General features: G+C 37.7%; 1 protein-coding gene across 2 annotated transcripts in view; it reads left to right on the forward strand.

The window, feature by feature from the left end:
* The window catches only part of RNGTT (RNA guanylyltransferase and 5'-phosphatase), a 222,840-nt gene that overhangs the window by 95,947 nt on the left and 101,685 nt on the right, over positions 1–25,208 (forward strand). For both annotated transcript variants that reach the window (XM_043889802.1, XM_043889804.1), the window contains one exon: positions 14,584–14,652. In XM_043889802.1, coding sequence (XP_043745737.1) covers positions 14,584–14,652 — 69 coding nt within the window. The remainder of the gene's footprint in view (positions 1–14,583; positions 14,653–25,208) is intronic.

Below are 25,208 nucleotides of genomic sequence, written 5' to 3' on the forward strand. Positions count from 1 at the left end.
ATGTATTTACCAAAATTATTTTCTCCTATTGATTAAGTTTTTTTGCAGCACAATGGCACAGTTTTAAACTGTGTTATCATAGATATAATGAATTGTTTGCTAATTTCATAGCCTTATTTTGTCAGTAAATGTGCATTAGGATGACTGAATCTGATTCCACTTGGATGAAATAAAGTTATTGCTTTTGGTTAACATGACACCTTGAGCTTACATTCTTCAATCTGTTGACTTTTTTAATGATAGTGTATTTGACTATTTTTTTTTTAGGTGCTTAAAATACAGGAACAATTAGCCATTGATACTTAATCTCACAGAGATTACATTTAAATAGAGAAATTGAACTGTTAAATATTGAATCATCTTCTGTACAGACAGAATATTTTAAGACTAATAGGTTGTGGGGTCACAGGTTGGAAGATAGACTTGGATGGTGAAGGAGGATGGAGAGAAGATGAGTTAGTCATTGCTCATGTTCAGAAATAAGCTTAAGAATGTGGTGGTGTTTGTTTTTAAACAACTAGAGTGAAGAAAACATGGCTACTTCTTAATTATGATGGAATGACCAGAAAAACCAAACTGTAAATGAACCAAGAATGTAGTAGCTTTTAATTCTAGCTGTTTGAGGTGAGAAAATTAACTATACTAAGTCCAGATGTATGGCACCAGGAGGTTCAGAATACCTGGATTTTTTTTTGTCTGAGAAGACAGTAATTTAAGGGAAAGCCTTATTTATGTTTAGGATTCCTTTTAGGCATATTAGACCAGCATTGTTCATGGTGTGGAGTACATGACCTCTGTATTCTTGTTTGGAAATAATGAAAGCCTCTCCCAGCTTGAGTTGTGGGTTCCCTCCATCTTTTAGACTGATTTTATTTGGGGAAAGCAAAAAATGAAGTTTAGATACCCACATACTTGGGTCACCTTTTCTAAATTGTAGTGTATTTGTAAATCAGTGTTTTATCAAGATATAAGTAGAACAGATTTTATTACTGATTCTAGGAGGTTCCCAAAGAGTTTTTCTTTTTTTTTTTAATGTTTTTTTTAAGTAGAATCTTGAATGGCCCATAGTTTTATACGCTTAGGAACAAGGGTAATAAATTCAGGATGCTGATTTGTTGTCCTTCACTCTCTCAGTCCTGTCTGACTCTTTGCGACCCCATGGACTGTAGCGTTCCAGGCTTCCCTGTCCTTCACCATCTCCCAGAGTTTACTCAGACTCATTTCCATTGAATCGGTGATGACATCCAACCATCTCGTTTTCTGTTGTCCCCTTCTCCTCCTGCCTTCAATGTTTCCCTGCATCAGGGTCATTTCCAGTGAGTTGGCTCTTCTCATCAGGTGGCCAAAATATTGGAGCTTCAGCATCAGTACTTCCAATGAATATTCAGGATTGATTTCCTTTAGGATTGACTGGTTTGATCTCCTTGCTGTCCAAGGGATTCTCAAGAGTCTTCTCCAATACCACAGTTCAAAAGCATCAGTTCTTCAGCCCTCAGCTTTCTTCATGATCTAACCCTCACATCCATACATGCTGCTGCTGCTGCTGCTGCTAAGTTGTTTCAGCCGTGTCCGACTCTGTGCGACCCCATAGACGGCAGCCCACCAGACTCCCCTGTCCCTGGGATTCTCCAGGCAAGAACACTGGAGTGGGTTGCCATTTCCTTCTCCAATGCGTGAAAGTGAAAAGTGAAAGTGAAGTCGCTCAGTCGTGTCCGACTCTTAGCGACCCCATGGACTGCAGCCTACCAGGCTCCTTTGTCCATGCGATTTTTAGGCAAGAGTACTGGAATGGCTTGCCACTGCCTTCTCCGATCCGTACATGACTACTGGATAAACCATAGCCTTGACTAGATGGACCTTTGTTGGCAAAGTCATGTCTCTGCTTTTTAATACGCTGTCAAGGTTTGTCATAGATTTTCTTCCAAGGAGCAAGTGTCTTTTAATTTCACGGTTGCAGTCATCAGCTGCTTGTTGGTTTAAATCCATTGGTTTTCCAGTACCTAAAATCTACTTTGCTTAGTCTTAACTAATTTTTCATAAATGAGTAACAGTAATTATAGGAAATACAACTACTGCAACAGAGGTGTAGCACTTTTGCTATTTTGTTCCTGAAATATTTTTTGTTGTTGTTGAAGTACAGGTGAGTCCACAATATTGTGACCTGAGGTATTTTATCCAGTAGTCTAGATATAAATCTGAAGGTCCTATTTTTATATGATTTTGAACTTTCTGTGCCATCTTTAAATTGATATAAAGAATAGAGGAAATGTTATATGCCCTTTATATTGTGGAAAACAAGATCTCATTCTGTTTTTCTGGTACTTCGTAAGTGCCATTTGCCGTCCTAGTATGGGTTGTCCTTGTTCAGAGATATTCTATGTCTATTGAAGGCCTCCTCTGTGGTGGTTAACCTATTAACCAGCAGGGCCACTTCGCATCATTCTACAGTCTGCCACTTCTTGACTAGCCCCTTGGCAGTAGTGCCTAACAGGGCAAGTCAGGTGCTTTCCTGCTGAGGGGTATGCCTTTGAGGACAGTTTAAATTATATCACCTCAAGAAATATAGTGACAAAAACTTACTGTAATGAGTTCAGGCCAACTCCATAGTCCCCACAAGACTGCCCTTACACTGGCTACAAGTTTGGGGATCCCCAGGGCCACCTTACTTCAGACCAGTCAGTTACTGATTCTGGGGTCACCCAGGGACTCCTTCAGATTTGGTAATTTGCTAGAAGGCCTTAAAACTCAGAAGAGCATTATAGTGATGATTATGCTTTTATTGTATCAAAAGGACACAAGTTAAAACCAGCCAAAGCAAGAGTCTGTAAGTTTCACTCCAACAAGAGGATGCAGATCAAATCGGCCAAGATGAGAGCCTAAGCCTAGTAGGGCAAAATCTGGAGTGGCCCAAGTGGGAACCTTCTGGCTGTGTTCCCTTCAGGAGTCAGAGACAATGTTTCCTACTCCTGGCTAAGATGTGTGATCAGACTCAGAGTACTGCCAGCCAGGAAAGTTTGCACAAGCGTTTGGTGTCCAGAGTTTACCTTGCGAATCAGTGACATGCTACCAGCATAGCTCCCCTTTAGTGAGTATTCAGTCCCTCCCAGAGGTTCAGGCTAATACACTTAGTCTCCAGTTACTCTGGAGGCTGGATCTGATGTGGCTTGTTTCGAACATCATAAATCATATTGTTAGACTTTTCAGTGACCAACCCTGCAGGCAAGCGAAGACACTGTTGTTAGGCAGGATATTCCAAGGGTCTACAAATTACCTCCCAGTAGCAGAGGGCAAAGGCCAGACCTCATTCTGGGTAAGGTAAATTCTTCAGTACATACCTGTTCAAACAGAGGATGTATTTTTGAATGGGATCTGTTCTGCAATTTACCACACTGTCCCTTGTTTGAAAATGTTAAATTATATTATATTTTACACATAAAATTTGGTGTCCCTTTAAGTACATATTGCAAATTTTTGGTCTTTTCATTGTTGTCTTTCTCTAGTTTTTGTTCTTTTTCTTGCTACACTCACACTAGCCTCTTAGGTAGTTTGGTTTAATTTTTTTGTATCACGTGTTTATGTATAAGTATCCATTCTATCCATGTATTCCTTCCAAAAGTGCTTCAAATTCTTCCAGAATTAGTACGTCATGTTTTTCTACCCACAAAGGAAATACTCACCTATACTTTGTACCAGCTGCAGTCTGGAAAAACATTCTGGAAAACACTTTAGAAGAGGTTGCCCTGGGGTTAAAAAAAAAGGAAGAATTTAAAAAACCAGGCTAAGGGAACTTGGGCCCTAGGCAGTGAGGAGCATTCAAAGATTTTTACATGTGACACAGCAAATTGTTTCAGAAAGTTAATTCTAGCAGTAGTGAATCGAAGTAGTTTAGAGAGAGGAAGTTAGCCTACAGATAAGAAGACCAGTTAGGATCCTATTGTCCAGATTCAGTTATCCCCACTGGCAGTTATGAAGGTAGTAAGGGATGGTTTGTAAGAAAATTATTAACTATGAATGATGGTTTTAGTATTTTTAAAAAATCTTACCCCTTTAATAATGTATGTATACATTAGACCAATAGCTTTTAAACTTCTCTTACTTTTTTTTTTAATGTTTTCATCTTATACAGCTTCATGGGATAATATTGGGTTGGCCAAAAAGTTCACATTTGGATTTTTCCATAACATCCTATGGAAAAAACCCAAATGAACTTTTTGGCCAACTCAATACATTCCATGCATTTTCTGCCTGACCTACGCTTATCGACTTTTTTTTTTTTTTTTAAGTCAATCCTATCACTGTGCTATTCACTTCATTTTTATTCAGTACATGTTTGTTGAAGTGAGAACTTACTCTGCACCAGATTACTGTAATAGATGCTGAAGATAAAATGATAAAAAATGTGATTCCTGTCCTCAGCCCACAGCTCAGTTTGGTAGTCAGACAATTAAACAGGAACATCTTGTGATGAAGGGGAGTGCAGTGTGCTGTGAGAGTGTGTTGATGGAGTATATGGAGTAGACACTAGGAGGTATCTGGGAATGTGATAGCCTAGTTTAGAAAAGCCATCAAAAATGTGGACTCTGGAGCCAGAATGATTTTAGATTTTAGTTTCTTGCTTTGTGACCATGGGCAAGTTCTAAGCTTCACTTTTAAAATGGGGATAATTATGGTCCCTAACTTTATGAGATTGTTATGAGGCTAGAATGAATTAATATGGGTCTCTCATCTGCAGGAGATTGGTTCCAAGACCTCTGTGATGCTAAAATTCTTGATGCTTAAGCCCTTCTATAAAATAATGTAGTAGAATTGGCCCTCTGTATCTGCAAGTTCCACATCTGTGGATACAGAGAGCCAACTGCATATGTAAAATGCTTAGAGCAGTGTCTGGCATATGTTGTTATGTGTGTTACCTCTTCCTTCTGCTCCTTCTGTTCTTCCCATCTTCACCCCCGCCCCCATGGATAATTAGTACTCAGTAAACATTTGTATAGAACTGTGGATGATAGATGAAATGGCAGTTACTTTTCTGTTCTCGCAGAAGGCTTTAAGCACCTCTATTAAGAGCACTGACTGTAAAATGAGTGTTTTATGTGTATTTAGGTCTGTAGCAACCAGAAGTCATAGACTGGTAGGCCCCAGAAGGATTCCCTTCAGTCCAGTTCAGTCACTCAGTTGTGTCCAACTCTCTGCGACCCCGTGAACCACAGCACGCCAGGCCTCCCTGTCCATCACCAACTCCTGGAGTCCACCCAAGCCCATGTCCATGAAGTCGGTGATGCCATCCAACCATCTCATCCTCTGCCGTCCCCTTCTCCTCCTGCCCTCAATCTTTCCCAGCATCAGGCAGAATCTTTCCCAGAAAGACTAAGCTCATTTAAACCTTAAAAACTCTGTCTTTTAGTATATGTGCTGCCGAGGCGAGTGCAGTACTGTCCTTCTGGATGAAGATGTGTGCTCCGGTTGGTCATAGTGTTCACTGGTCTGGGCTGTCTTATGCCCCGTCCAGCGCAGGTTCACGGCCTGGTACCTGTAGGCATTTGAGCTTGGGACCTCCACACTGGATCTGACACAGCCCTTCCAGGAGAAAACTGATTGATATCTTTTAAAATTTCAAGCACTTGATAGAGTGACTGTCAATTATTGGCACTGAATGAATGTATGTTGATGCCTCATTCTGAGATTAAAAAGAGAAACTGGAAATCTGGCAAAAAGAACTTTGTCTCATGAGGGTGAGTTGGCTTCTACTTTGTGAAATTATGAGGGAATTTTGGTAGAAATAAGATGAATGACCATGAAAAAAATAAACTATTTTCTAGAGAAATTTTGATTTTAGATTGTCTAACTTTTCAGGTGGGATTCACTAGAAGTTTTTTGAACTATTATGCTTAATTTTAATTTCAATAATATGAGTTAGTGAAAGGGCCAATGATCATGTTCCAGAAGTTATTGATATTTATATTTTGATTAGCTAACTTTAATGATATTGTTGTATAGGTGTCGTTGGTTAAAAAAAAACACAGAAATCAAGTCGTTGTTTTTTAAAAAAAGAGCATGAATTTGGCTTAAATTTTTTTAATAATTTAATTTATACTTGGCTGTGCCTGGTCTTTGCTGCTGCAAGGACTTTTTTCTAGTTGTGGTGGGTGGAGGCTCTTCTCCAGTTGTGGTGCATGGGCTTCTCATTGTTGTGGCTTCCCTTGTTGCGGAACACAGGCTCTAGGGTGCAAGGGTTTCAGCAGCTCTGACATGTGGGCTCAGTGGTTGGGGCCCCCAGGCTCTAGAGCACAGGCTCAGTAGCTGTGCACGGGCTGACTTGTTCCGTGGCATGTGGGATCTTCCTGGATCAGAGATCGAACCCGTATCTCTTGCATTGGCAAGCAGATTCTTCACCACTGAGCCACCAGGGAAGCCCAATATTGGCTTTTTGGTGAGCAAGAAAGGTGTTTTATAGAGTGATTTTTGCTATTAGAGGAGTTTTTAAGGTACAGAAGCATTGAATAATCTTTACCTAAATTAGGAGTTTATACTTTGAGGATGAAAAAGAATAAATAGTAATATCCAGGTGAGTGGAAGTTTCCATTTTTGGGGGATTGGTAAAACTAAAACTTGAACTTTAGGAGAATTATGAAAGCACATTAAAAAAAGTCAGCAGATAGAAGCTACTGTATTGAGTATTCTCAGTTGAGGCTATGTGGAGATATCTACCCAGAAAATATGTGTTGTGAGTAGAATAGTCCAGACCAGAAAGGTAGAGATAGTTTAATCTTTTGTTTAAGAAAAGAATTTTTTTTTTATACTATGATGAATTGATGTTGCCAGTTTGCATTCCCAATTTTACTGTAGATTCATTTCCTTCTTTATCGTTACCTTAAGCTATCATTTTCCTTATTTCCAAAGGTTCTTTTCTGTGCTTTGTAAGTTTACAGTTTCTCTTTTGTTTCTCACGTTTTAAATTTCAAGCCCTTTTGTATTATCTTTCTCTGCTTATGCATTTATAATGATTTGGTTTCCAATTACTTTGTGATTCATAGACGTATAGTCTTTGTCAGTTGTCCCAGTCTTTGTTAATGGAAGGTTACATGCCTTCTGCGGTGTGTTCAGGCAGTGAGATACAATAGTCATGGGTAAGCACATTGAAGTCTTGTAAGCATTTGTGAAATACTGTCATGCTTTATTAACAACTGTTTGATACGTTATTTTGGGGCTTCCCTGGTGGCAGATGGTAAAGAATCTGCCAGCAGTGCAGGAGACCTGAGTTTGATCCCTGGGTCGGGAAGATCTGCTGGAGAAGGGAATGGCTGCCCACGCCAGTATTCTTTCCTGAAGAATCCCATGGACAGAGGAGCCTGGCAGGCTGCAGTCCATAGCATTGCTGTTTTATCTACTATTTTACCTTTTATCTAATTATCTTCTAATTTTATCTAGTGGAAAATAATCAGGAAAATTGCAGTTCTGAAAGTGTATCCTAGGATCTTTAGATGAGATTGGGCATGTTGAGGGTGATATGGCCAAAGAAGTCCTAGGCTCTTTAAGATAATTTACCACATACTCCACCTCAAAGCTTCTCCAAGGTTTTGTAGTTAAATATTTTTAAAGTAAAATATCTTAAAATTGTTTTTTTATTAAGTGATTTAAAAACCCAAATCTTAGGTAATTTAAATAGAACTGTGTTTCTGAATAAAAACTGACAGGGAGAAATGGCTGATTACATCATTGCATTTGTAGTTTTGCTGTTAAATTAAATTTAAGGTTTTGTTTAGGCATATCAGCCTAGGTTTATATTATCATTGGATTCGTAGTATCTTGAATACTAACTGGTTGCTAGCATTGGTAGGCAGTCAGGAAATACCTTCCTAATGGAAGAATGGATGAAATTTTATTTTTATTGAGATGTTATCATCTAATAAGATTTTCTAAGAAAAACTTAACTCTTCTTACATAACAAATAAGTGCAATTCATGAGTTTTACTTAAAAGAAGACGAAAGAAGACAAGCTAACTTACAGGTATAGGACATTTTATCTTGGAGTATAATATCAGAGGCAGATGGAGAGCAAAGTGAGTGTTAAACTTATCTGATGTTTAAGTCATTAAAATAAAACTTAGCCTTTCAAGCCATTCTATTTTAATTGGGTGTATTCAACCTCTTTTTGACTTCTTGATAACTATTCCTTTTTCCCTAGAAGCCGTGCCTAACTTAGACTCTCTCCTCAAAGACTGGTCATTTTACTTGTCAACTACTCACCTTTTCTGTGTTTAGTTTGCTCTACTTATAACCCTGGCTTCTCCATTTCTATGAAATTTTCAGCTCAGTGACACTTTCTTCTGATGTAGTCACTTTCAACTTTGGCAACTTATCCTTGGCTATTACTCCTGTAATATTTTAGATTCAGATTTACTGCTTTCTAACCACAGCTGCCATCTTTAAAAATGGATGAGATGCCTCTTTAAGCCATTTCAGCAACTCCACCATCTGTGAGCCATTGACGTGCCTTCTTCTGCTATGTCTGGGTCTTGGTCTTCTTGGGTGTGGTCCTCTTCATTGGGTGTACAGCCTCAACCCCCAAGTGGCTCCTTCTGCTGTCTGTGGTTCCTGAATTCTCTAGAGTTGCCCTCAGTTTCTTATGGTGGAAGTTGGTATCATTAATTTGTCACTTTTCTTTTTTTCTAATTAGTCATTTAGTGCAATAAATTTTCCAATGACACTGTTCAACTGTATCTGTCAAATATCCATCTACTGTATTTTCATTTTCATTGTTTGAAATACTTAAAGAATTCCTTTTGACTTCTTTTTATTCTTGAGTTATTTGGAAGTTGGTTATGGAGTTTCTGAACATTGGGGGATTTTCCGGGTAGTTTTCTCTTTTAATTAATTTAATTCATTGTGGTCAGAGAGCATACTTTGTGTGGATTTGACCTATATGGAAGTGTTGTATGCACTTAAAAAAATAAATATAGATATATTTTCTCCTGTTGTTGGGTACAGTTTTCTATAAAATGTTAAATAGGTCAGGTTTCATTGTTGTAATAGTCTTCTATATTCTTACTGATTTTTCTCTCTAAGTGTAGTCTGTGAGTATTTTAAAGACCTCTTCACCCTTGCTGTTTGATTCCTAGTTCTGTCCTCCTCCCTTCCCTGCCACCCCTATATCTCCCCTTTTGTTGTTTTGTGTTTCAGTTGGGAAAAGTGCTATACTCTTTGAGTTCAGTGATTCTTTTCTTTGTTATATCCAGTCTGTTGATAATCTCATAGATTGTCATTCCCATTGATTAATATTCTTTTTCTTTGATATTATGTTTGTATGTCTTGGATTTCCGTTTCTTTTTTTTTTAACTCTTTGCTGAAATTCCAATTTGCTCATTCATGTTTTCCTGTTTTCCTTTAAAATGTGAAGGTTATTTTAAAATCTTTGCTTGATAATTCCACAATAGGGGCCGTCCCTGTGTTTTCTTCTGTTCATTACCTTATCTGTTGGAGGCAGGTCATTTTTTCTTCCTTTGTCTGTGTTTATGATAGTTTTTTATTAGACGCTGGGCATTTTTTTCTATATGAACAATAGGTACTGAGGTAAATGTCTTTGTGCTTAGTAATGTGCATACCTCTCCTCCTTTAAGTTTAGTAAGCTTCATTTGTGGGAGGTGGGGTTAGTGGGTGCTAATCTGTTCTGTGTTTGTGATCGGTTTGTATTGTCAGATGGTAAAGAATCCGTCTGCAATGTAGGAGACCTAGGTTTGATCCCTGGGTTGGGAAGATCACCTGGAGAAGGCAACAACTACCCACTCCAGTATTCTTGCCTAGAGAATTCCATGGAAGGAGGAGCCTGGCAGGCTACAGTCCTTGGGGTCGCAAAGAGTTGGATATGACTGAGTGACTTTCACTTTCTCTTTGTATTGCTATATAGTTGTCTTCAGTGCTCCAAAGGCTTCAGGTTCCTTAGACAGATGGCTTGTTACTTGAAAGGCCTCGGGTGTAAGACGGGTTTGCTCCAGTGCTCCCGCCTCACGTGCAGCTTTCAGCGGACTCTGCTTGCCTGTGCCATGCAGTGTCTGTCTTTGTGCCCTTGCGCTCTCCCTATATGTCATCTGCTGTTGCTTGTCCCTCAGCGCCTGACTTGTGGGGACTGTAGTGTTTTCTTAACCTCAAGCCTTGGTATTAAGCAGACCCCGGGCACCTGAGTCTCCCATCAGTGGGCTGACCTCTCCCTCTTGGCAGCCGTTTTGCTTTGCACAGATGGGATGTTTTGGCAGGAGTAAGTTTTCCTGCTTTTTATCAGTGTAATATCCTTGGACCAAGGCTTTTCTGGACCCTTGTGTAGCTGCAGACAGCTTTATCCTCAGACGGCCTTTATTGCGTATCAGGTGGGGTCTGGGAAGGATTTTATGTCTGTTTGCAGCCAAGATGCTTTGTCCTCTTTCTTGCCCTGCTCCCAGTCGTTCCTGTGAATCCTAATAGAAACCTGAGGTATAGACCTAGTGAGTAGGTTTGGATTCCTCTTGTGTTCGGGGTTTTCAGGGATTCTAAACTGTTACACTAACTCACACTTGGTTTTTAAAAATTGATCAGATTTTCAGGTTTTCTTTATACTTGCTTTTATGACTTCCCATTTTTCCTCTTATGCTCTTCCAAAAGTGAAAGATGTATTTCATCTTTCTTTGGAGGGCTTGGAATTCAGTTTACTTGGTTTCCTGAACACCTCAGTCTGCTAATGGCCTTAACAAAAGCTGTGATTTTACAGATTGTCTGCTTTTTAAGAATTTATTGTCAGGTTAGACAACTTTTACATTGTAAGTAAAAGTGGAACTTTTCCATAAACCAGCTTTTTAAAGATAACCTTAAAGATGCGGAACACTTTCAGGAAAATGAATGCAAACCTGAGGAACCGCTGGGGAGGGGGCTTTTCTAACGTGTTACTAGGTAGCACCTGTAGCTTGAGATGACACCTGCAGTGCCGTCTCCCGTGTAAACTGAAGTGTGCTGTAACTGAGACAGCAGTGAGGGCAATGGGGTATACTGATACATTCAGTATTGGCTCGAATGGTAGTGACACTGATGTATAGAAGATGCTCGTAATGAGTTTGGATAAATTTTCTTTCACAATTTATGACCCAAAAAAGCAGTATTTTAAATTTAACATTATTTTACATGTCTGATTTCTAATATGAATAATAAATGAATTATATAGGTTTGTTACATATATTAAAATTTTTATCCCTAAAAAATAATTCCCTCCACCTCAAGAATTTTATCTTCCTTTGTATGTATCTTATTCATGTAGCACATACTACGGTACACTTAAAGTCTGTAAGTTTTAAATGGTGATTGGAGCATGTATGTGGGCAGTTTCAGAAGTCTTTAGGGCGTTTGTTTTAGAGAGTCAGAGACTTTCTTTGGTTATTTCCTTATGTTTAATTAAAGTCTAAAACGGTGTTCTGAATGAATTTACTTTGTTAGCTGTTGTCTGAGGTGAAGCTGCTGCCGCTGTGGCTGTTTGGTTGCTGAGTCGTGTCCGACTCTCTGCGGCCCCGTGAACTGCAGCACACCAGGCTCCCTGTCCTTCACTGTCTCCCAGCGTCTGCCTCGTGACCATCGAGTCGATGACGGCATCCGACCAGCTCATCCTCTGTGGTCCCCTTTTCCTCTTGCCCCAGTCTTTCCCAGCATCAGGGTCTTTTCCAGCGAGTTGAAGCTAGTCGCTTAATTTCTGATGGCCTCAGTTGCATTTTCTGGTGAAATGAATAATAATACAAAATTCAAAATTATGCGCCTCATGAGGGGTTGTGTGTTTTGAATGATATCTTTATATATTAAGAACCAAGCACAAAAACACTTTATACTATATATACTATATATATATATATATACACACATACTATATATACTACAGTATATATATACTATATACTATAAAGTGTTTATAAAGTGTATAAACTAAAGTATATAAACTTTATATAAAGTATAAAGTGTTTATACTTTATAGTATAAAGACCTTTATAACTATAAAGGTCTTTTAATATATAGTAAGTGACACTGTACATTATTAAGTAAAGAAAGAAATATTGTCTAGAGTAATCAACAGGGAGTAAAATGGGTGAAAACAAGGAATATTTCTTCTTTTGATCTAAGAAGTTTCATAGTCCCTTAAATTCTCTGATTCTTAAAAAGTTAGAGTAAAATTAAAAAGGAAGTTACTTCCATTTCTGCAGGAGGTAGCATCATGTTATCTAGAGTCTTGTCAACATATACTTTATCTACACGGATAATCCAGTATATGAATTGGAGAAATATGCTCTAAGAATGGAAAAGCTATGTTTATGGGTCATAAATGATGTACCTGTAGTAAAAGAACAAATTGTTTAACCTTTAAAAAATACTTTTTAAAAAGATGATTGTGGCATTTTGTTTTCATTGCTTCATTCCTCAGCAGTATTTGTGCTATGAATTTAATAGGTTGCCTTTTCTTGTGTGATGAAGTACAAGACGTATCATTATTATACATCTTTTTCTTATTTGAACCTCTACCCATTAGTTAGTTCATTATAAAAAGTCAGTACTTTTAATCCATATTGAATTTTTACTTAGGCAAATTTCCTCCTGACATGGCTAGGTCGTTTAAACCTATGAATGAATTAGAGATCAGTTTCACATCTGTCCTGAGATTTTTACCTGTTCTGCCAAACTCCAGGTCGTATGGCTCTAAGAGTCCCACTGCAGGCTCCCCACTGTCCTAATGTTACAGTTAGAGGAAAGAACAAAACGCACAAGAAGGAAAACACCAAGAGCATTACTGTTGAAAAAAATTGTGGTAAAATATACATAGCATAAAGCTGACTGTTTAGCCATGTCTAAGCATACATGTCAGTGACATTAAGGACATTCACACTGTCGGGTAACCGTCGTTATCATGCATTTCCAGATCTTTGTCATCTTTCCATACTGAAACTCTGTACCCATCAAACACTACCGCCTTGTTTTCCCTTCCCCCTCAGCCTCTCTGGTTTCTGTTCCCATGAACTCGACTAAAGAACTTTACAGTTTTAAGGAAATGTAAGTTATTCAAACTCAAATTGGTCTTAAAGCAGTTAGAAAGTAGGATAGCTCTTACTTTTCTTTGCTGAACTGCTTCCAGTCTAGAGAAATTGCCAATTTCAAGGACTGAAATGGCAGGGAAGATGAAGTCACAGTTTGGGGAGAGAACCACAGATCTCGTGGCGTGTGAGACACACTGGGAATCTTGCTCGTCACTTTTGGAGTGCAAGTCTCCCTTTCAGTGTAGCGGTTTAAGAGGATGTGATTGTGATGAAGGATTTTGGTTGGATAACACACAGCAGATCCAAAATTTTGGTGGAATATATTTCAATCCTAGAACTCTCCTAAATGTTATGTCATTTGGCAAGACTCTGGATAACAGACTTTTTACCTGGCTCTATGAAAGTACCTTCTCTTCTCTTTCCTAAGGTGCAGAAATCAGTGTTTAGGTCCTCCATCAGTGATGCACATGTTCAGTTTTTCAGAATAATAAGTCTGTGGAAGAGAAGCATTTAAAACAATTGTTCAGAATTAATTAGAGAGCATTGGGCCTATAACTCTGCCTTTCAGTAGATATGGCATTGAAAAAACTGTTGTTTGTATTTCATGGTGTGTATTCCTTGCAGTGCAATTTTTTGCTTGAAAAAAAAATACAATAAAGACAAAAAATGTAGGACAGAAAGAAAGGTTAAATTTTCTGCTTGAGGTTTTGTGGAAAACACAGATAATGCATTTTGAAAGTACAGTCCCCATATGTGATCTAACTTGTAGTTACAGATTCTCAGAGAATCTTATTCTTACTCCACCTATCCCCAAGCAAAATTTTCTGCTCTCTTCCTTTGTGGATACATTTATTTTTATTCCCTTTATTTATTACTTCCCAGAGTTTCTACAGTCATTTTGGTTTTGGCCTCCTGTCTTGCTACATTTATGCTGGCTCAGCATGGTGAATTAAAAAATATGTTTTATAACTGGAAGTTGGTGCTTTTTGCCCACCTTAGTAAGATAAATGAGAGCTAGGGATATAATGTACAACACAGTTAAGATAGTTAATATTGCTGTATGTTATATATGAAAGTTGTTAAGAATAAATCCTGAATTCTCATAACAAGGAAAAAATACATTTTTATTTTGTATCTACACGAGATGATAGATGTTCACTAGGCTTATTGTAATCATTTCATGATATATGTAAGTCACGTCATTATGCTGTACACCTTACAGTTATACAGTGCTGTATGTCAATTATATCTTAATAAAACTAGAACAAGGAAAAATATGTTTTGAATATTTTACCATCATTTTGGTTGTTGCAGTTAAGACTATTGTTTGAGATATCTAGCCTGCCATGGAATGGAAGTCTTCATATATTAAAAAAAGAATCTTACAGTATATTAGCCTAGATCTCTCTGGATCACCCTTCTCCCCCATTTTGTATTCAGTTTTTAAAGCTTATGTATTAAGTTCTTATAAAGCTTAGAAAAACTCTAAAAACTTTAAAAGTGATTTTTTGTGTTGATTATTATATTTGTAAAAATATATATGTTTATTTTATAGCTACTTGAAGGAAATTTTGCCAAAGAAGTCAGCCATGAAATGGATGGACTTATTTTCCAGCCCACTGGAGTAAGTATATTTGTCTGTGTGTGTGTGTGTGTATGTGTATACATGTACATGTATCTATGTATATCCATGTACAAACATGCATGTATATATAAAATACAGTTTTTTTAGATATGTCTACTTAGGATTGATTAGTGCTATAATCAGCTTTTCCTTAAAACAAATGGTTCATTATAAAATAAAGTATTTCCCTTATATTATATATATATATTATAGCAAAATGAATAGTTGTTTGCTTTTGACTTATCTTAGGAGATAAATACAGCTGATCATTTTATTTTTTAAGGAAGTTATTAGTCTTTTATTATAATTAGTTTTCTTACTACTCTTGCAAGATGAATGTTAACTTACATTTCTTTACTAGAAATCTACCAATAACCTTATGTAAATAAATGGTTATTTATTTCTGTAGCCCAATATATCTTGTAAGTATTAATTATTTTTAAAACTTCATTTTGTCATGGATGAGTAAAATTCAGAGTTATCAATATTTGAAGAAAAACACAATTCTTTTCGTGTTTATTCCATGTCAGATTACTGAAACTCGCTGAAAACCTTTCACCAGCGCAATGGTCAGATCATATATTTGGAGTAAATTCTCTTTTACTCTGTGGTAAGATCTCTCATCCTCCACACTATTGACATTTTTGGCCCCATAGTTCTTTGCTGTGTGGGGCTGTCCTGTGTGTGGAAGGGTGTTTCGTAGCGTCTTTGGTCTGTACATATCAGATGCCAGTGTTACCTCTCCCTCTCACCCCCCCAGGTTGCGACACCCCAAAATACATATCTTCACTGCCTCCTGTCCCCTGAAAATACATACATTCACTGCCTCCTTTCCCCTGAAGATACACACACTCATGGCCTCCTTCCCCTGAAGATACACACATTCACGGCCTCCTGTCCCCTGAAGATACACACACTCACAGCCTCCCGTCCCCTGAAGACACACACACTCACTGCCTCCCGTCCCCTGAAGACACACACATTCACTGCCTCCCGTCCCCTGAAGACACACACATTTACTGCCTCCTGTCCCCTGAAGATACACACAGTCACGGCCTCCTTTCCCTGAGGACACACACAGTCACGGCCTCCTGTCTCTGAGGACACACACACTCACGGCCTCCTTCCCCTGAGGACACACACACTCATGGCCTCCTGTCTCTGAGGACACACACTCACGGCCTCCTCCCCGGAGAGGCAGACTTGCCTTCCCTTGAGAACCTGTGCTCTGTGGGTAGTGCTTCTCAAAACTGTGACCTGTGGACAAGGCGGCATTAACACCACCCAGGAAGTTGTTATACATGTCACTTACCCCAGACCTACTGATGAGAAACACTGGGAAATGGAGTCCACCAATTTGTGCTTTAGCATGCTCTCCAAGTGACTCTGGTGTGTGTTCAAGTGTGAGAACCACTGCTCTTCTAGGAAAGAGTTGCCTTTTATGTGCTCCTACTTGTCATAAGCTGCATTTTGCCTTCACTCTCTCCTTAGAAATAAGGGTGTGAACTAATTGTGAAGTTATGTAGAAAGACATCAAACTAGGTACCTGGGGTAAAGGGAAGGGGACTAATATTTTCAAACATTATGTATTAAATACTATAGTGTGTATGCTTTACTATTTAGTAAAACTGCACATTTGGTGGTATGTGATTGGCTTCTGTCTTCATCCCGCTTGTGAAGCAGGTGGAGGGAAAAATCTTATGTCGTCAAAGGAGGAGATGGAGGAGAGTTAGAGGCTGGGGACAGAAATAGTAGAAAGTTTTAGGAAGATAGAGTTTAGATCTTTGAGTTCCAGTAGTTTCCAAGCCTCATCTCCTTGGACTGAAAGAAGTAAAATCTAACTATAACAGGAATTAGGATGTCTCATTCTGTTAATAACCTCATGATTCAGACCCATGCATGATTTTTACCCAGTCTGTTGCCAGTACCAGATCTCCCTTTTCACCCCCTCGCAGCCTTCTCAGTACATATCTATTCCATATGTTATGTAGCCCATTCTGGGGGACCCGACAGGAATTGCTCTGCCTTCCTGTCCTTCCCCTCAGGCACTTCACATTCATTCTTTATTAATTTCACCTACTTTCTAGTTTTCAAAAAGGTTGCTTTCTGCTCTCCTATTTTTCCTTTTCTACTGATACCTCTTTCTGTAAATCCCATTTTAGCGGTTTCAAATCAAAGTGGATATAAATGCACGTGTTTAATCCACCACATTTATCAGAAAGTCCTCCAAGCTTCTCACAATGTGGTATTGCATCTGTTGGCTTCCTTGAGCCAACAATTCAAGTAAATGAAGAAAGGGACTATTTTGAATGACCAACTTAGCAATTTGAGGGAGGCTACATTGAGCAGAGAGAAGGTGCTGGTCAGGGATGGACAAAGCTTGACTTTTATTAATAATGTTCAGTCTGTTCTCTAATGCTACAGAAATACTCCAGAGGCAAATGAAGGGTGGAAAACTTGTGTAAAAACTCCTGGCCTTCATTTGTTTGGTGCTAGTTACTTGAAACTGGGGTCTCCCTGGTGGCTCAGATGGTAAAGAATTTGCCTACAATGCGGGAGACCTGGGTTTGATCCCTCCGTTGGGAACATTCTCTGGAGGAGGGCATGGCAACCCACTCCAGCATTCTTGCCTGGAGAATCCCCATGGACAGAAGGGCCTGGCAGACTACAGTCCATGGGGTCGTAAAGAGTCGGACACGACTGAGTGACTAAGCACACACGCACACTTACAACTTAGCAAGGAGTTAATTCTGCTTCATTACAGTAATTATAGTGAGGGGACCGCAGTCGAATAAAAGATAGAAGGTATTACTAGTGCTAAAAAAAAAAAACCCTGGCAAAATATTCAAGAAGACTGACAGAGGTACCTATATTAAAGTGATGATTCTGTAGAGGGTGAAACCCCAAGCACCAGCTTAGAAGAAAGTTCATTCATGTTTTGATTTAATGTTCTGTTTTTCAGAGACATTACCTTGTAACACATCCAGTATTGCACTTAGTTTATAACTTTTATTAGAAAGAAGACAAGTAAACCTAATTGATGGTATATTGAGGAAAATAAAGCTTAGGATATTTCTTTTTTTTTAATTAATTTTTTTAGTGAGGGATAGTTGCTTTACAGAATTGTATTGTTTTCTGTCAAACCTCAGCATGAATCAGCCATGGTTACACATATATCCCCTCCCTTTTGAACCTCTCCCGTCTCCCTCCCCATCCCACCCCTCTAGGTTGATACAGAGCCCCTATTTGAGTTTCCTGACCCACACAGCAAATTCCTGTTGGCTCTCTATTTTACATATGGTGATGTGAGTTTCCATATTACTCTTTGCATACATCCCACCCTCTCCTCCCTTCTCCCCATGTCTATAAGTCTTTTCTCTATGTCTGTTTCTCCGTTGTCACCCTGTAAATAAATTCTTCAGTACCCTTTTCTAGATTCCATATATGTGCTTAGAATACAATACTTATCTTTCACTTTCTGACTTACTTCACTCTGTATAACAGGTTCTAGGTTCATCCACCTCATCAGAACTGACTCAAAAGTGTTCCTTTTTATGGCTGAATAATATTCCATTGTGTATATGTACCACAACTTATTTATCCATTCATCTGTCAAAGGACATCTACATTGCTTCCATGTTCTAGCCATTGTAAATAGTGCTGCAATGAACAGTGGCTTCAGATTACATTACAAAGCTACAGTCATCAAGACAGTATGGTATTGGCATAAAAGCAGAAATATAGACCAGTGGAACAAGATAGAAAGCCATGCACCTGTGGGTACCTTATTTTTGACAAAGGAGGCAAGAATATACAATGGGGCAGAGATAGCCTCTTCAATAAATGGTGCTGAGAAAACTGGACAGCTCCATGTAAAAGAATGAAATTAGAGCACTTGCTAACACCATACAAGAAAATAAACTCAAAATGGATTAAAGACCTAAATGTAAGATCAGAAACCATAAAACTGTCAGAGGAAAACATAGGCAGGACACTCGACATAAATCAAAGCAAGATCCTCAATGACCTACCTCCTAGAGTAACGAAAATAAAAACAAAAGTAAACAAGTGGGACCTAATTAAACTTAAAAGCTTTTGCACAGCAAAGGAAACTATAAGCAAGGGAAAAGACAGCCCTCAGGATGGGAGAAAGTAATAGCAAATGAAACAACTGACAAAGGATTAATTTCCAGAATATTTCAAGCAGCTCAAGCAACTCAATACTAGGATATTTCTTTGTGTTTATAAAGAAGTGTATCGGTATCTGGTATTCACTGAAACACAGCAGTCATTAATTCTCAGGAAAGTCTCAATTTTTAAAATAAGTAGGTTAAATTGTATTTATAGAATTATAGAAAATTGAAGCTGAAGAGGTACTTCTAAAAGGATTATCACTTCTAAGCCCACTGGTTTCAAAACATGAAGTTCTAAAGTTCTGGGTTTCTTTGGGGGACCATGTACAAGTATAGGTTACTACGTAAGCATTCTGTTTACATGTTCTGTTTATATGCCTTCTGTTTATATCATGACAGCCCTGATTTATTTCTTTTATATATTGTACTTCTGGATGATTGTGTTTTAGAAAGGGCTTCATCTTTGTAAATACCATTTGAATCAGCTACTTTTTTTAAAGGTCGCCAGTGATCTTTCTTCCTTACCAAATCAAGTTCATCTTCAGCATTTTTCTTGCTGGATTATCTAGTGGTAGTCTGTACCTTCCTTACAGTACTCTGACGTGGCTTCTGAAACATCACACACCCCTCATTCCTTTCAGTCTCATGCAGTTTCTTCTCCATCTCACTCAAGGTCTCCGTCTTCTACTAGTTATCAGAGTTCGGAGTTTCTAAAAGGCTCTGTACGCTGGACCTTCATTTTTTCTCAAGCTCCACTCTCTCCCTGGAAGTCTGATTCGCACCCATGGCTCGATTATCTCTCATAAGCCTGTGACTCAGTTTTTATTTCTGTTAAAGCTCCAGATTTGTTTATCTAATTGCCTACCCTGGTATCACCTTTTCAGTTTCTCAAAAACACCATAAATCCAACGTACCTTACAGCTGAACTCCATCTCTATTCCCCAAACAACAAACCAACATACAGACTACACAATGATCTTTTCCTGACGTTTCCTCTCTCAGTTGCTTAAATGCAGTTACTTGAGTGAGAAGTCTAGATGCCGTCTTGACACCCTCCACTCTTTTATCCATCTGATCCATCTCCAAGTCTTGCTTTCGCTCCTAAATCTCTCTTAAATTATTCCCTTTTCTCTTCATTACCACCGCCACACTCCAGTCCCACTTGTCATTCATTGCCTTTTGCCTAGACCACTGCAGCAGCATCCCAACTGGTCCTGCAGCCTCCACTTTATCATCCTCCTGTCTTCATCATACTGCATTCAGAGTGATCTTCTTCCTGTATCTCTAGCAATTTTTCCCTTGCTTTTATGTTAAAGACCATACCTAGATTTGAAGCCAGCTTACTCTCTTATCACACGCTGCCTTTTTGTTTCCCTCTGTGTTTTGCTGATGTGAAAATAACTGATATTTTTATTTAAAGGTGACAATTACATTACTTTATTCATCAACAGTGTTTTAAATAAATTGAAGTATGTTATATATTTGCTAAAATATTTAAATATTTTGAGAAAAATGGGTATTTTCTCCAAAGAAAAAATTGACTATTTTAATATAAACCTCTATTCTTTCTAAATGTTAAGGCTCAAACTTTGATCATGCTGAGGTGATGATTTTTAAACAGAAGTATCTTCAAATTGAATTTTCCATCTGGTTATAGTCTACACCATAAACCAAATAGGTTCTATTAGACTCTTACATATAAGGTTTTCAGTTTTATGATTTCACTGACATTTTGAATTGCTAATCTTTTGCAGTTTGTCACCTAAAAATGAATATTTTAAGGTGGCCATTTGGCATTTTAATATGCTATAGGTAGTAGATCTTTTACTTGACAGATATTAGATCTTTCAAGTTAATTTACAAAGTTGATAATGCTTATTTGTTTAAAGCTTTTGCAAGAGAATTTTAATAATTTATGTAGCATAGTAAATTTTTATTTGTAGTAGTAACTGATTAATTAATAACTGTTTAAAAATTGTATTTGATTTTACTTTTGTCATCTGGAGACACATTTCTAGATAAGAATTTTTGTGCCATTAATAATCCCTCACTATGAAATAAAAACAGGATTATATGCAGTCAATTGCAAAATAGACATGCTAGTAAAAACTTAAAATCTTTTCTTTGATTATAAAAGACTTTTTCTTGTTTTGCTGCCAGCTATATTGTGATTAGTAAACCATATAATTGTTTCTATGTTGAATCTAGAGTATTTATTCTCAAGCAGTAGTGATAGAATTGTTTGTTTTTTGTGTTTTCATCACTATCTTGATTTTATGTATGGTGGGTCAGTTTGATTTTATGTTTCTCACATTAATCAGTTTGCATGTAAATTGAGTCAGCTTTGATTTTAAAGATTGCTTTCTTGTGAAATATTAATGTTTTTATTAAATCTTTACTACTGCCAGGTATATTGAATGTTATGGATAGATTGTAAAATGAAAATTGGAATTAGTTTAATGTCTTGTCTTGAAGTACATGACGAATTAGAGTGGTTTTCCTCTGTAGCAGAGATGATGTTACCATGGTGAGAGCTTCTGTTGCCATGACATTTGCTTGCATATTTTGATAGGTCTTCAATTGAAGAAGGGCTCTGTTTCCTGGCAGACTGGAAAAGTGTCATTCTATCCTTTCCCCCAATATATTATTTTTTTATTGAAAAATATATAATTTCCAGAGAATTATAATAGTGAACTGCCAAGGAAGAAAATGCACGTTAGTATTTTTAATTTTTTTTTTCTTTTTCAACTTTTGGAACACAGCAAAATATTCTTAGCTTGCTTTTTGTTTAAGGAGGAAAAAAAGCATATTATTGTTTTAGCTTTCTTAATAAATAAAACATTTGCTCTTCCATTGAATTTTGTTGACAAAATAAACAGCTAAAGGTAAATAATTTGTAATCAGCCTCTGCTAGATATAGATATGTAATATTACTGTACAACATAAAAACACTGCTAATGATATATTGGTAGCAGAGAAAAGGAGAAGTAAACATAAATAAGGACTTCACAAAAATGAATAAGTGAATTCCAAGAGGGTAACTATATAAAGTGCAAAATCAATTTTCATATAAATGATACATATTAAACACAATGATTTAGGGATAGTTCTTTTTAAAAAATAATTTATGTTTAACTTTTAAGTATTAATGGTAGATATTTTTAAAATTATGTTCTACAGTGATATATTTTTAATTTTAACCAGATAATACACTTTAACATGCAATAAGAAAAATATGGAGAAGAAAGTCTCCTTCTCACTCTCCTCCCCTCCCTCAGTTATCTTCTGTTGTGTTTAACTTATCTTCACAGTTTTTTTTATGTATTTATAAGTAAATATAAATTTGTTAATACATTTTTATTCCCACTCCACTTTTCAAGGAAGGTAGCACATTATTTTGCACTTTGCTTTTCAGAATTTGTCCAGCCATATATTTTAATGTATATTTTGTCAGTGATGTAATTTGAGCATCTTGGGATGTATTGGAATCAGCAGAAGGATAGGACTTGTTACTGACACCCCCATCCCTTATGCTTATGGCAGTTCAGACTTTTAGGAGGAAATACTTAAAAACATAACATTTTGTCAATTTAGAATAAATTTTCCTTTCATCGTCAAAGTTCACTGAGAACTTCAGTGGGGCTTTTTGCTAGTAAACTGGTTAGATTTATAAAAGTGCAAATTGAAGTATACTATAATGAGTACATCTTTACACCAGCTGTTTCTTCTGCAACAAACTGTTCTCTTCCTTTCTGTATTACTCCCATTCAGCCTTTGAATATCAAATTAGGTGTGGCTTCCTTGGGGAAGCCTGCCTGACTTGGTGAGCCTGTCTCTCCCCTGTGTTCTTACAGTGCTCTTCCTCATATCAGTACTAGGAGCAGAGATAATTGTTTTAATGATATGCAGCACAAATTAGCAAAAAAGAAGGGTAACGTACTGGATGAATAAAGTGACTAGGCTGCAGATATTACTCGTATCTAGAGTTTGGTCCCCTGTCAGTGGATGACTTTTATTCGGATTTGTGTCCACCAGAGAAGAGGAGAAACACTGCGAGAATCTGCTGACTTACCAGATCGCAGTAGTCTTGGTTATTAAGGCAGAATTAATCCTGAGAAATTTTTGTAATATGTTGGCTCTTGTGTTTAATCGATTAGGTGACTACTGTATTGCTGAGTAAGAAGTAATAAAAAAGGATAAAGGCAGGGTTTCTGCCCTTAAAGGGCTGACACTGTATGAAGAAAGTTGGCCCAGCAGCAAGGTGAGGGACGTGCAAACTGATGGAGTGGCAGACGCACTGTGGCGGGTCCAGGGAGTAGGGGCAAGGTGCACTGGGAGATGGGCCTGTGCTGCAGATGGGACAGGCTTCTTGGTTCACCGGTGCCTGAGTGGGAGAGGGGAGGGAAGTGCTTTAGGTGCTGAAGTTCACTTTGTTGTCTGAGTGCCCTCTTCCCAGTAGCCAGGGCATTGCCAGTTGTTTGTCCCGCCTACTCACCACTCCACGCAAAAGAGGCTAAAAGTAATTAGAAAACAACTGACTTAAAATTGGTTCCTTTTGAAACAGTTTTATATCATGAAACCTTCCAACCCAGTCTTCCATTATTTGCTTTTGGACAGATTTTATATATATAATTTTTTTTTTAAATAATGGAAAGGTTTCTGTGATTTGGGCATTTTTTTTTTACAAAGTTGGACTATTCTGGTTATCAGTTTCCTTATCTGTAAAACAAAGGGAGTTTGCTGCATGCATATTAAAAAAACAAGAAGCAAGAAGAAATTAATTAGACTTGTGAATCAGATAGTAAAAATAGGAATATGAATGTATTTTGAGTAATTTTTCCACCCTGAATAATCCAAGACACTGCGTGAATTCTCTAATATTAAATTTAACCCTCAAATCACAGCTTTACTTTCCATAAGGTAAAAAACTTTTATAAGTAAACGAGAAATGTCAACAAACTTTTGAAAATGCAGTTCTCTTCTTTCCTTGCTTGTATGATAGCTCTCCCTACTGGTTGCTACCAACTTTGTGACTTTTTAGAAATGAAATGCCAAGTGGTTGTCTTGAGTGATTTTTTTTTTTTAGGTGATGGACTCTTCCCTCTATATCAATAAGAACAGCCTATAGTACCAAGCTAATTTAGTCTCAGAAAACTTAAGCAAGCTTCCCCTCAACTCAGGTATATTTGTGGTCTCATTGCCTAGAACTTCCTTGTAACCTTATTATTCTTCAAAATTCAGTTCATGCACTTTTCTTACTCAAGAAAACTTCCTTTACCCCCGCCCCCTGATTTTGGTGTTTCTCTGTTCTTACTCAGCTTTATTTATATTCATTTGAGCACCTCTGTAATGCTCTTGGAGTTTATATTAAAAGTCTCACTGTGGTTGAACTCAGTTCCTTGAGAGAATTTGTATCTTGCCCATCTAGTAAGGTACTGGGTGCATAGTAGGTAGTTAGTGTTAAGGATTTTTCTTCCATACAGGGTATTTATGTGTCTTATTTTGCAAAACAGGTATTTATTATTTGCATGTCAGTGAAACTTGGGCAAAGGATATAACCAAGTTGCTAAATCTAGAACTGTTTTGCTTTTCTGTCCAGTAGAATTACCAAAGAGGATTTTTTCTGCTTCTTTTAAAACTAAATGCTAGAACAACAACAAAAATAAAACTAATATATGGCAAGTTCAGGGCTCTTTCTTAGCTTCAGTGTAGGGCCTGGAATATGTGTTATGATAAAGAAACTGCTCACATTTAAACTGCTCACATTTAATGAGTGGAATGAGTAGCATGGACTGCAAGGTATTTAAGGTGTCTTTGGTCTACATACGCTGTCGTTAGACCAGCAAAATGCTATTATTACATTTTTCTAAGGGGGAGAGATGAAGCCCAGACTTGGAATTTACTTAAAATCATGAAGTTAGTAGAGGTAAAGAAGAACCAGATGTCTTGTCCTCTATGTTGTTATTACTGCTGGCTTCCTTTAGGTCAGAGTTTCTCAACTTTGGTACAGTTGATGTTTTGGGTTGGATAGTTCTTTGTTGTGGGCAGCTGCTCTGTGCATTGCAGGACGTTTGGAAACATCCCTGCCTCTGCCCACTAGATGGCAGGAGCTCACCCTTTCCTCCCCAGCGTGATAACGGAACTTGCAGGCGTTGCCAGACCTCTGGGGGTAAGACCTCTCCCTGAGAACCGCTGCTGCACACAGCAGGTGTGTCACCTGTGCCTCCGTTTTGTCTTCCTCTCTGTCTGAGTTTTAGAGGATTTCTTTGGCACATGGCCATCCTCTGCCTCTAAGCCAAGATCTGCTCTTATTTGGTAAATACTTGCCAAACATCTTACTTGTTTGCCTGACATTTGCTTTCATTACTTTTTTTTTTTTTAAAAGACAATAGTGGACATCTTGGGTAATACTGATAATTGCTT

Source organism: Cervus elaphus, chromosome 28, assembly GCF_910594005.1.
Source record: "Cervus elaphus chromosome 28, mCerEla1.1, whole genome shotgun sequence".
In the NCBI taxonomy this organism is placed as follows: Eukaryota; Metazoa; Chordata; class Mammalia; order Artiodactyla; family Cervidae; genus Cervus; species Cervus elaphus.